This window comes from Nomascus leucogenys, chromosome 17, assembly GCF_006542625.1.
Source record: "Nomascus leucogenys isolate Asia chromosome 17, Asia_NLE_v1, whole genome shotgun sequence".
In the NCBI taxonomy this organism is placed as follows: domain Eukaryota; kingdom Metazoa; phylum Chordata; class Mammalia; order Primates; family Hylobatidae; genus Nomascus; species Nomascus leucogenys.
Genome location: NC_044397.1, coordinates 62,264,243 through 62,276,262, shown reverse-complemented (window position 1 = coordinate 62,276,262; position 12,020 = coordinate 62,264,243). Strand labels below are relative to the sequence as shown.

The 12,020-nt window shown below is 44.5% G+C and overlaps 1 protein-coding gene across 8 annotated transcripts in view; it reads left to right on the top strand.

Annotated features, from left to right (window-relative positions):
* Positions 1-3,999: 3,999 nt before the first annotated feature.
* HECW1 (HECT, C2 and WW domain containing E3 ubiquitin protein ligase 1) overlaps positions 4,000-12,020 on the top strand; it is a 464,866-nt gene continuing 456,845 nt past the window's right edge. For 4 of the 8 annotated variants that reach the window (XM_030796709.1, XM_012496682.2, XM_030796708.1 and 1 more), the window contains exon 1: positions 4,000-4,366. In XM_030796709.1, the coding sequence (XP_030652569.1) occupies positions 4,337-4,366 (30 nt within the window). In that variant the 5' untranslated portion in view covers positions 4,000-4,336. Of the gene's footprint in view, positions 4,367-5,589; positions 5,825-12,020 lie in introns of those variants that run through there. The other 4 variants (XM_012496683.2, XM_030796706.1, XM_003268823.3 and 1 more) reach the window with 3 other exon arrangements.

The following is a 12,020-nucleotide window of genomic DNA, read 5'->3' as shown; positions in this document are numbered from 1 at the left end:
ACCCAGGAGCTCCCCCTGTGGCCCTACGCGGTATGCCATGCCTCCTGTTTCTAGGGTTCTGTGAGTATAAACTACTCCCTTCGTGAGAAGCATTTCCATGTCTGTATGTCTGCATGTGCATACTTAATTAAAACAAATCCCAGGTACACTTTAATACAAAGTGAAATTCAAAATTAAAATCAATACCTTTTACAGTAGTACCAAAAAAATGAAACTCTTAGAATCTACGTGGAAACTCTTAGCATCTGTGTAGAATTTGCATGCTGAAAACTTCAACTACTGATGAAGTAAATCAAAGGAAACCTAAATAAATGCAGAGAAATGCTAAGTTTGTGAGTTGAAAGGTATTCAGAAATTGGAATATTGTTAAAATGTCAATTCTTCTGATATTCATCTGTAAATTTAACACAATTGCAATCAAAATCCTAGTAGGAATTTTTTTGTAGATATTGACAAACATTTCTAAATTAATATAAAAAGGCAAAGAAATGAAAATAGCCAAAATAATGTTTAAAAAGGACAGAATTGGAGGGTTCACACTACCTGATTTTAAGGCAGTATACGTCTACAAAATAGTGTAGTATTTGTAAAACAATAGAAAGACAGATCAGAGGCACAAAACAGAGAATATACAAGGAGACTCCAAATCTAACCAAGTGATTATTGAAAAGTTGCAAAAGCGATTCCATCAAGAAAGGATCGTCTTTTCAATAAATGGTGCTAGAAGAATTGGACATCCCATGTGCAAAAACAAATAAGCCAACAAATAAAAAAGTCACCATCCATAGCTCACACCTAAAAAAAATAAGAATTCAAAATGAACCAAATACTTAAGTGTAAAATGTAAAACCTTAAAACTTATAAGCAAAACACAACTCTTTGTAACCTTGGTTAGTCAAAAGAGCTCTTAGATATACCAAAAGCATGATCTCTAAAAGAAAAAGTTGATACATTGAACTCCATCAACTTTAAAGACGTTTACTCTGCGACAGAAACTACTAAGAGAATGAAAAGACAAGCCACACATGGGGAGGAAATATTCAGAAAACTTATCTGACAAAGACATTGTATCTAGAATACAGAAAGAACTCTCAAAAATGAACAATATAAAAGCAAACAACCCATTTAAAAATGAGCAAAAATTTTGAGCACTTTACTACAAATGATAGACGGATGGAACAGAAGCACAAAAGTAGATGCTCACCATCATTAGTCATTAGGAAAGTCCAAATGACAATCTTGTATTATTGGCTACAATTTGTTCCTGTGCAGAGACTGTGTGAGACAGCTTCAACAGCTTGGTCTTTTTCTTCCCCTAGTTATAGTGCATTCACTTCCGACGTTATGTTGAAGGCCTATCCCCAAAGATAAAGCCCCAGATTGGTTCAAGTTATCATTTTCTCAGCATTGTAGGGACCATTTGTGAATGGTGCTGTGTTTGCTAATCTTTGTCTGCATGTGGCCTGAGATGAGCAGGTGACCAGGCATGTCAGCCCCTCCCTGGGTCCTCCTGGGCCTCAAGTTACAAAAGGTGGAAGACTCGGTTGCATGGGCATTATGATAATACAGGTGTTTGTATATGCATCTCAAAACCTTCAACATCACTTTACGCCATTATATAAGGTTAGTACTAGGAGGGACACACTGGGACTGTGACTTATTATTATTTATAACAGTATTTTGAGTACATTAGAAACTTAATAAATATGACTACTAGGATGGCTTTAAGATTCATGCCATGTCTTTTCCTTTCTCCACCAAATACTCTTCTCTTTAAGGTTAGGGCAGCTGACATCTGTAAACTCTAGATTCAAGGTCTTCTGCTTGAAACAAGACCTTAAGGAAATTACAGAACTAACAGCCTTTTTGCTTTCTTCTGTAAAATAGGATCATGCCACTCAGACTACAGGGGGACTGTTAGGAATAACAAACAAAACAGGCCAGGCATGGTGGTTCATGTCTGTAATCCTAGCACTTTGGGAGGCTGAGGCAGAAGGATTGCTTGAGCTCAGGAGTTCAAGACCAGCCTGGGCAACTTGGCAAAACCCCATCTCTACTAAAAATACAAAAAACAAATTAGCAGGCATGGTGGCACTCGCCTATACTCCCAGGTACTCGGGAGACTGACGGGGGAGAGTTGCTTGAGCCTGGGAGGCAGAGGTTGCAGTGAATGGAGATTGCACCACTATACTCCACCCTGGGCATTGGAGCGAGACCCCTCACAAAAAATAAAAATAATAAAAATAAAAAAGGACAATACACAGGAGTCTGTATATGTTGCCATTGCACCTGGCATGTAGAAGCTGCTCTACAAGGCTTCTTTATCTACTCAGGATGTGAAACTTTGTGTACCGCTACTTTAATATCTTTTGTCTTCAGTATAAAAAAAGCAACTCCTCAGGGGAGGATAAAGCACACCACAAGGATCACTACATCAATAACCTCTATGAGAGATGAGGACTTGTCAAGTCATCTCCATGATGGATAGAACAGAGAGCAAACATTGCTGAGCCAAGTTGATGCTGATTCACTGAAAATAATGAGGTGAACATCCTGGCAATTAGTTGAGGTAAAAAAATTATCCTTTATTGTGGTTTGGTGACATTGTGCTAATTTAGAAACCATGGATGCTGGTTTATGTGAGAGTTTTTGTTTTCTTTCAAGTCTCTGGTTGGAAACATCACATGGTTGGTTGCTGTTGCTGTTTACTGCCACAGCCTGTTCAAGTCTATTCTCGGAGAGTTTTCTTCATATAGGAGTTGGTACTAATCCAAGTGTAAAATCCGGAGAAATGTGTGCACAGCTTTCTGTGTGGATTCTTAGCTGAGGTTTGAAAAGTGGTCTGCTTTGAGCTCATCTGACCAGAAATCTGACTGCTGTCAGGCAAAGAAAAGGGTCTGTCAGGAAAGAACTGGGCACCCCAAATGGAATACGGAAAGAGAAGGTCTGTGCCTCCTTGCAGAAAAGAGCACAGCTGGTGAAGCTGCCTTCACATCGTCCAAAGTTTCCAGTTCTGGAAAGTTCCAGTTGTAAGAGTGAAATCAATGCCAAGAGGCAGGTCAGTGGAATGAGGGCCACTGAGAAACTAGCCACTGTGGGTGGAAGGGGAAGGAGATTTGGTTTTGAGAAGTCTGTACTCAGGTCTTCAGTAAGGAGTTTTGAAGTCAGGGTGAAGCCTTTGTTTATTCTAGAGGAGGCGGAGTTTGGGGTCTGGGAAAGAAGGTAACTTCTCAGAAAGTGAAAAAAAGCTCATGTAGAGGATGCCGGGCAAAATAATGGGAAGGAATAAATCAGCATTGTAGAGAATGAGGTTGGATCATGAAATCCCAGGCTATAGAGATTACGTGCTCAAAGCCTCTGCATTTTATGTGAACACACACAAACCAAATGTCGACCAAATGCAAAAAATGTGCATACATGGAGCAGCCAGCCACCAATAGTAACCAGTATTTCACTTCTCTTTGCATCTCAGTTGGCTGTACCTGGAAGGGTCTAGACTTTGCCTCCTTCTCGTTCTAGCATTCTGACACTGTGGGCAGTGTAACAGAAAACCCGGTTTGGGAGCTAGGTTTGCCCAACAATAGATATTCTGGGGTGATTTTCATCCTTTGCATTTGTCATTACGATGTTTGTTTTGTGTGCTTGTGCAAATACAGGACGGTTCCTGAAATGTGTCTCTGAGCGTTCTTAACTGTGTGTAAGGTAAGCGAGGAAAGTGTGTAAGACAGAGGCCAAGAACACCTGTCACAGGGTACCCGCCTAGAGTGTCTGTACTGCATCCTTTCTGCTACACTGTTTGCACACACACAAAAGGGCCGAGGAGCCGGTGTTGGTGCTGGATATGCCCAGTACGCGTGCTGGGTGTTGGAAGGATGGGGCCGGCGGTAACAAGAATCAATATATATTTACCGCGGGGGCGGGGGTGGGGGTGCGCGGAGGCTGCAGGGCGGGGCAGCGCTAATGAGAGCAAGCCCGGCTTGTGGTTGGTTCCGGAGTCTGGTACCCACAGAGGAGCAGGCAGGGAGGGAGGGGATGCAAGCGGGAGGATAAAGCGATGAAGTGTGCTGCGTTACCGCGCATCAGGCGCTGTTGTTGGAGCCGGAACACCGTGCGACTCTGACCGAACCGGCCCCCTCCTCGCGCACACAGTCGCCGAGCCGCGCGCGCCCCTCCGCCGTGACAGTGGCCGTGGCCGCCGCTTTCTCGGGGCACCCGGCGCCAGAGCGCGGCGAGAGCGGGCGGTCGCCAGGGTCCCCTCCCCAGCCAGTCCCAGGCGCCCGGTGCACTATGCGGGGCACGTGCGCCCCCCAGCTCTAATCCGCGCGGTGACAGGAGCATGATCTGTGCCCAGGCCAGGGCTGCCAAGGTAAGCGGGCGTAGCGCGGGGACACTGCCTGCCGCCCCTTCCCCCCCACCCCCCGCCCTTCTCTGGGCGGCTTCCCCGCCGCACGCGAGGCCCCGGCAGCGCCCTCCCTTCCCGGGGCCGAGATCCACCCTCCTCCCCACCCTCTTGCTTCTCCCGCGAGGTTCAATTGTCAGCCTGGGACGCGCCTCCGCCCGGGCCGGGCCGGCATCCCCGGGTGGCGACCCCGGCTTGGGTACTGCAGGCGCACCCGGCCCTCCTGCGGGGTACGGAGAGAAACAAAGAAGCCCCCAAGCGGGTTCGCAGCGCCTCCCCCGCCCCTCAGCGCCCTCCCAGTGGCGAGGAGGTGTCAGGGGAGGGGGCGGAGAGACCTACGTAATCCCCCTTCCCAGCCCACACCCACCCCTTGTGAACCAAAGCTCTGTATTTGCGCTTCGCCTTGGGCTCGCTTTTTAACAATTGTGTCCCATGCAATGCCCGTGGTTAGCCCAGAGAGCGCCCAGAGCCTCCGCACGGGCTCGCCGGTGCTCGCTCGAGGGGCGCGTGGCCAGGTCCGGCCCTTGCTCCCATGGATGGGTGCAGGAGGGGAGGAGGTGCGGTGTGGGTGCTCCCCCAGCGCCTCCCTGTTCCCGGCCGGCTGCGCCGCTCAGCCGGGCCTGCCACCTGAGTTTTAGCGGGAGCAGCCCGTCATGTCGCTTACCGTATTGCGACTTGCAGACAGGCAGGGAGGGAGCCGCCGGGGGAAAAACATGGGTCCGGTCCATTTTTGGCCGGAGGTGCGCTTCCTGCTACCCCTACGTTCCCGGGCGGTTGACAATGCAGCAAAATCCGAGGGCTCAAACAATGTGGCCCCTCCATCCCCGGCTCCAGGGCATTCTGATTGCTCTGCAGCTTTGACGTCCCGGCCACTTGGCTGATTTTCAGAGCCATGATGCGCGGTGTCTCTGTCTTGCACACAGAGGCTGGGCACCATAACTTCTTCCCTGCCGAATTTCAGCGCGTAGGGGGAACTGGCAGGGACACAGGCTGCAGAGATGCCCGGCTTCCTGTGGTTCCGGGCACAGCGCGCCTCAGTCTGCATTGGGCTGACACCAGATAGCATGTGGGGATTTTCCTAGTTGCCGAAGAAGATATTATTTGACGTTGCTGTAGTTTTGTGCTTACTTCTCTTGGAATCTGCAGTGGTGCAATTCTCCCCTTGTTTTTCCCCCCTTCTCTTTGAAAAGATATCAATGCTATGTTCAGCAGAAATGGACACAGCAAGAGCAGCATAGTTCAAAAATTGAGGGAGGCATCTTCTCTCTTTTCCTGGGATTTAAACGCGATTTAGAAGGGCAGATGCCCTACCCGAAAAGGCCAGCTTTTAAAGACCCCGGCAGTGTTGTGGTCCAAGGCGTCTCAAAGCAGGTGGCCAGATCTGCGTTTCTCATCAGCGGACTCGCTCCGGCTGTGGCTATTACGGTAATTCATTCTAGATTGGGGATTCATTTTAAAATGTGTGTTTTCCACTAAGAAGGGATTAGAGTCCACATGCCCACCCTGGTATGAATGTGTGTGCCTGTTTGGTAGAGAGATAGATTGTGGCAGAATTCCCTGTTGCCCGTTCCCTCCGCTTGCTGCCTCCTCTGGAATGTGGCATTGGAAAAACAAAGCACTATTTTAATTCCTAGACCTCCAGGCAAATTGGCCGTTCTAGTGTTTTATTTAATAAACCACGTTCTGACTAATTCCACACTATAATCCCAGTCTAGTGCAGTTGGCTGCTTTGTGGAATGACAGTTCTCTTTTTTGTTTGGGGTAGTTTTTTCATGAAGGCAAATTGCCTAAGTTTGTTTAGATTGTGACATTATTGACTTGGTAGGGAGGCCACATCCTGAGCTGGAACAGCCCTTCAATGCATCAGTACAGAGGGACTGCAGCTCTGTTATTTGTGTATATAGCATCATTTGACTTGATTCCTTTTACACTCTGGTTTTTAAAGATGGATGTATTACAAGATCACTTTGAGCTTTACCTTCTATTATGCTTCCATCTGATATGATTGTTAACAAAAGAAATATTAAAAGGCTAGATGTGATATGGAAAGACAAGCCTGAGTCTTATTCCTTATGGTAAAGGAAGTTGGACTGGCTGGTTTCTATCGTTCTTTCTAGTTCCAGCATTCTGTGGTAACTGACAGAGGAGTAAGAAAAGTTACCCAGTGTTGGAAAGGCAAATAATTATAACGTGAACCACGCAAGCAAACCAAGGATTGATTATGGAATCCGTGGCTTATTTTTATACCTTGCAGCTTTTAAAACCCAGGTGTCTGCATTTTCCCCATAAGTGAAATTACTCACCAACTCAAACAGGTCTTTTTTTTTTTTTTTTTTTTTTTTTTGGCCATGATAGCAAAACATTTGGTGGAGGGTTGGGGAAAAGAGAAGAAGATTGAATTAATTGGATAACAGGTTTTCTCCTTTTGTGGAGTTATTCATTCCAACCCCGTCTAAGATAATTGAGAATTCACTTTTTCCAGTCATTGGTTTTTGTTTGTTTCTAATGAGACACTCTAGACAGCTGTTTCATCCTATGCAGTAATTGACAATGGCATGAGACTTACTTTCTCTGATGTAATTTGGTGTTGCTCACAAAACTTGCTAGCGCTGTTGCTTGTTATAAAAATGGGTGAAGCAATGATTGGTCTAAATAGGCAGACAGGCAGTGTTTTCATGCGCTATGGTAATTTTTATAATTTAGGTATAGTCAAGGTATTTGTTGATTCATGCTTAGCCACACAATTTTCTGTAGTTGTGCACTCATTTGTTTTAAGTTACAATCAAAATAACATCCTGAAATTACAGTCCCTGTGAGGCATAATTAACCACTTCTTTTCCTGTTTTCCCATAGCCTTTTTGTTCATACAGCTAAGATAGCACTTACAATACTGCAGTTATCTGAGTTGTAAATGTGCCACAGTCTCCTTATCTTAAATATGGGATGAGCTTCTTCGGAACAAGGACAGTTTATATTCATCTCTCCAGCACCTAGCAGTTTGCCTGGTACATCGTGTGTTCTCAGAAATGTTTATTGAGTGGATTTCAGGTCATAAAAATGCCCTCTAATTGTATAGGCAGGAGGTAGGTGGGAATCCTTCACTTTGTGAGTCAGCTGGGGGAATCAGAGAGGTTATGTAAGATGCTTAAGGGGGAACCAAGAGCCAGGACGCAAATCCAGGCCTTCCACCACACTGCCTCTGAGAGAGGCTCCACCCACCCTCAGTAAACAAAAAGAACGTGTAGAGAATGAGTTCAAATGCTGTAGGTTTTGGTTATTTATTTTTTTCCTTGAATGATCTGGATTATCCATTTTGACAAAATTTATCTGATAACTGCTCTGTTCTGTCTTGCTCTGGCCTTAGAAGGAAATATGGCCCAAGCACTCTAACCTCTAATCCACACTTAAACAGAAGATGTGAGCACCCTTCTGCCCACCTTCTTGCTAAGTCCTGGTTCTATCAACCAGAGCTTGCTAAGATGATGGACACGTCTAGTTCATTATTTGCTCAAGCAACATTGAACCACTGTAAGTGCTTCTGAAGTGACCTACAGTTAGACCAGAGACAACCATCCTTCCTGGGCCAGCCAAGCTTGACTGAGTCTCCCAATAGGCAGATTTCTAGACTAACAGGTGTGACTTACAGACATCGAGACACCTGCTTCTCTCCCATTTACCTGCTTCCTTTTCCATCCTAAAAAACAGGACAAGCTACATTAGGAAACCAGGAAGTTGCAATACCCACATGTCCTCTCTGTAAAACAGCTATTGGCACATTTGATGTTCACGGACTTTTAGAGAAAACAGTATGAAATGCTCTGTGGGGTTTTATTCAAGTCGCTTTTCCTCTTTGAGGGTTAGTTTCTTCTTCTTTAAAAGTAGAAAGTTGAACCAAGTAATCCCAAAGGTCACTTCTAACATCATCATTCTGTGATTATTTTTGTTGGTTTATTCAGTTGAGCAATTTGAAAGGAGAAGATTAGAAATAATTTAACTTGGCAATATGTAGAGAAGAAATAATTAAGGCTACATGGGTCAGCCTGTGGTTATCTAATAACTACTTTGAGCCTTCTCTTAAAGCTATTCTTTATACATTTCTATAATCCTTTCTTATTTGTAAAACTAAATTTACTATATTAAGGGGAAAGATTTGTGGCATTTCTTGTTCCCAGTGAGGAATGCAGTGGTGGAAAAAGTATGCAATCTCCAAAATGTACAAAATGTTTAGAATTTGGGGGTGTAATAGCCAAGGTTCCAAGCATTTTTATTCTCACCACTGAGTATGTTTCACAGCTGAATAACTCTTATGGTCAAAGTGTTCCCTGCAATTCATCCAACAAATTCCCCTTTCAGTTTCTCTCTGGTTCCTCACTTTGCTCTTTTGTTTCCACTTCTTTAGCTCCACCTAACTTCCTATAACATCCCCCACATACATAAGCCATATGCCAGTAGTACACTGCCACCCCCCACCCGCCCCACCAAAGGCAGGAGTCAGAGCTTCACAACCTCTTTACTCAGCTCAAGCTTTTCTACTTTCTGAGGTTTATTCATTACCATTGCTTTTCCAAGTTAAGACACAATGAGATACAGAAGCAGGTCGAGTCTTTTAACGATATTGTTTATCGTTTACGTCTTTTTCTCACAGACTTTCTGACCATCATTTGGAACCTCAATGCCATGCATTTAGGTGTCTTAAAGCCTCTTTCAATATTTTAGGAAGCCAAGCAGCATATTAGCGATTTTATGTATCCCATCGTACAGTGTTTAGATGTGTGGGTATTGGTAAGTAGTTGTACTGTTCTGTGACATGGGCACTGAAAGGAGAATGATAATAATGCCATTACTTACTGGCAACATATGACAAATATCACTAAGCTCCTAGGTCATCTGGATTCCCATAGCAACAAGTGGTATACACTGTTTGCATTATTTGTTCAGAACTGATACTTTTCCTGATTTATTGGTCTGAAGCTTGATGCATATGGAGGCCTGAAAAATAAGGATGTGGCATATAGACAGGCTCTCCTGGTGTTATCAGGCATCTATGCATGTGATATGCAGGGAGAATTTGGTGGATGGAACTTAAGCCGGTACCAGGGGGGTGGGGGAAGAGCTGGGAAAGGACGCCATCTGTGCCCATGATGACAAATGCCATCATGGAGACTTCATTCGGGGTCCCTTTTATATATTTAGTGAAGCAGATTTTCCATTTCACACTTTCTAGATATATTTGTATTGCACAGATGTCAGGGAAATATCATGTGTGTGAAAGAAAAAAAAAAGATCAAAATTCACATCCATGGCCAGGGATTGTAATTCAATCATTTTGTTCTGAAACTGCTACCCATTTAACATGCATGGATGTTCCCTGCTTTTGCTTTTGCTTTGGGGGTTCAAGTCAAAGCAGTTTGAGAAACAGAAATCTCAGCCCTACACATTGTTAAAATTCAGAGATCTAGGTTAAGGGGGGAAAGATGGGGAGAATAAAATTAAACATATAAGACCTTGCCATCAGTGCCATCAGTACCAGAGCTGATGAAATCAATCAGCAAGTGATTCCTCATCCTCTTTCCTGTAACACACAGATGAGCTGAAGAAACCACAGGATACAGTCAATAAGTTTTTATCCTCAAAAGGACTTCTTTTTTTCTTTACCATTATTCATAATTCCTTTTACCATCAAAACTTAAAACTACTTAATGACGTTTTCCCTCTATCTTGAATACAAATTATTTTTGTGGAAATGAGCTTTTTGAAATTAAAAAAAATCGTTTTGAGGACTGTTGCCAGCTTTATTTCCCCCTGCCTACCCCCAGCATTATCCTTGGTGTTCCCACTACATGACTGGGCATAGGACCTGCATGTAAAAAGGATGATGATAAGGAAATAATTGGCATACAAATGGTACTGTGATATATGACATTTACAAAACCCCTCCCTGACTCCACATCCCCCATGATTGATTTTCTGTTCCTTTTTAAAGAATATGCTTCAAAAAGCTTGTCCCACTGGCCTTCTTCACTCCCTCCATCTCAGCCTCTAAAGACATATTTTATTGTGACATATTTGATTTTGACAAACAACACATTGAACATATATGAAATATATGTTCAAAATACAACACACACCCACCATGCAGCCTGAGACCAGAAGATCACTGTCTTATTTGAAGCTACTTTTGTGTTTCTGCCCCCTCTCACCTTTTGCCTGTCGAGAGCACCTCGATCAGGTATCAGTCACTCATTCCTGTCACTCTCCTCCCTGTTGTCATTAGGGTCACCAATGATCTCTACCTGGTGAAGTACAAGGGCACAGCTTTGCTGAGCTGAGCAGCATTTCCCATGGGGCTGTGGGGGACCACTCTCTCTTTCTTAAGCACCTGGCTTCTTCTAGGACACCAGATTCTCCTGGTGTTCCTGCAGCCTCTCTGGCTCTTCTCTCTCAGGCTCTTTGGATGGCCCCTGAGTTTTTACCCCGATTGATCTCAACTGAATTTTGACCTTTAAAGGCGGGTACAGGGATTCCCCAGGCCTTGGCTCTCAGACTTCTTCCCTTCTTACTTAAATTCCTTCTCTCAACATTGTCTTCATGCTCATGATTCCAAGTTTATTTCGTCAGCTCTGACTCATTCCCAGAACTCCAGACTTGAAAATGCAACCGCCCAGCATCTCCCCTTGAATGGCACGTTAGCTTAAAATTAACATGTGCAAAATACAACCCCTGATTTTTGCTCCCTGAACGTGCTTCTCTTCTGGTGTACTCCATCTCTCTCAGGGACAACTCTGTCCTTTCAGTTGTTCAGGTCAAATACCTGTGACTCCTCCTGACTTTTTTCTCACCCAGATCCAGCTTTCAATAAATCTGTCTCCCTTCTGTCTCCCTCTCCATCCAGCACAGCCATCGCCGTCTAAGTGCCAGTAAGCTTTCCTAACTGGTTTTCTGTAGTCCTTGCCCATCTGCAGTCTGATCCTTATACAGCAGTCCAAACAAGCCTTTAAAAGTGGAAGTCTTCTCATTCATTCATTCAACAAATACTGCCTAGACATCTGCTGTGTGCCAGGCATTGATTTAGGTGCTGGGATGTAGCAGGATCACAGTGCAAAACAGTCACAAGTCCTTGTCCTCCTGGAGTGGACATTGTGTTATTTCTTTACCCATAGCCCTGTTCAGGATGAAACCCACACTCCTTACTTTGCCCACAGGGCTTGCCTTGCCACTCTCCCAGTCCCCAATTGTCCTTGCTCTTCCTAGAACATGCCAGGTACAAATACTGTTCTCTTGACCTGGAGGGACGGTCCCCCAGCCACCTGCATCCTGACCCCCTTTATCAGCTATCACACCCTCAGAAAGGCTTATTCTGACCACACACAATGTGCTCTCTTCCATCTGCCTGCTTGCTTTCTTTTTCTTCATACCACTTAGCACCACACAATTTGTTATATAGTTTCTGCTTATGTGCTATTCTCTTTCTCCCCTTCTAACGTGTAATCTCCATTAGAACAGGAAGCTATTTGTTTACCTAGTGCCTGGAAAAGTGTCTGGAACATATTAGACATCACACTGAATGTTTGCTGACTGACCGAAAGATGTAACAGGTGCTTTCCTTAACCGAAATCCAACC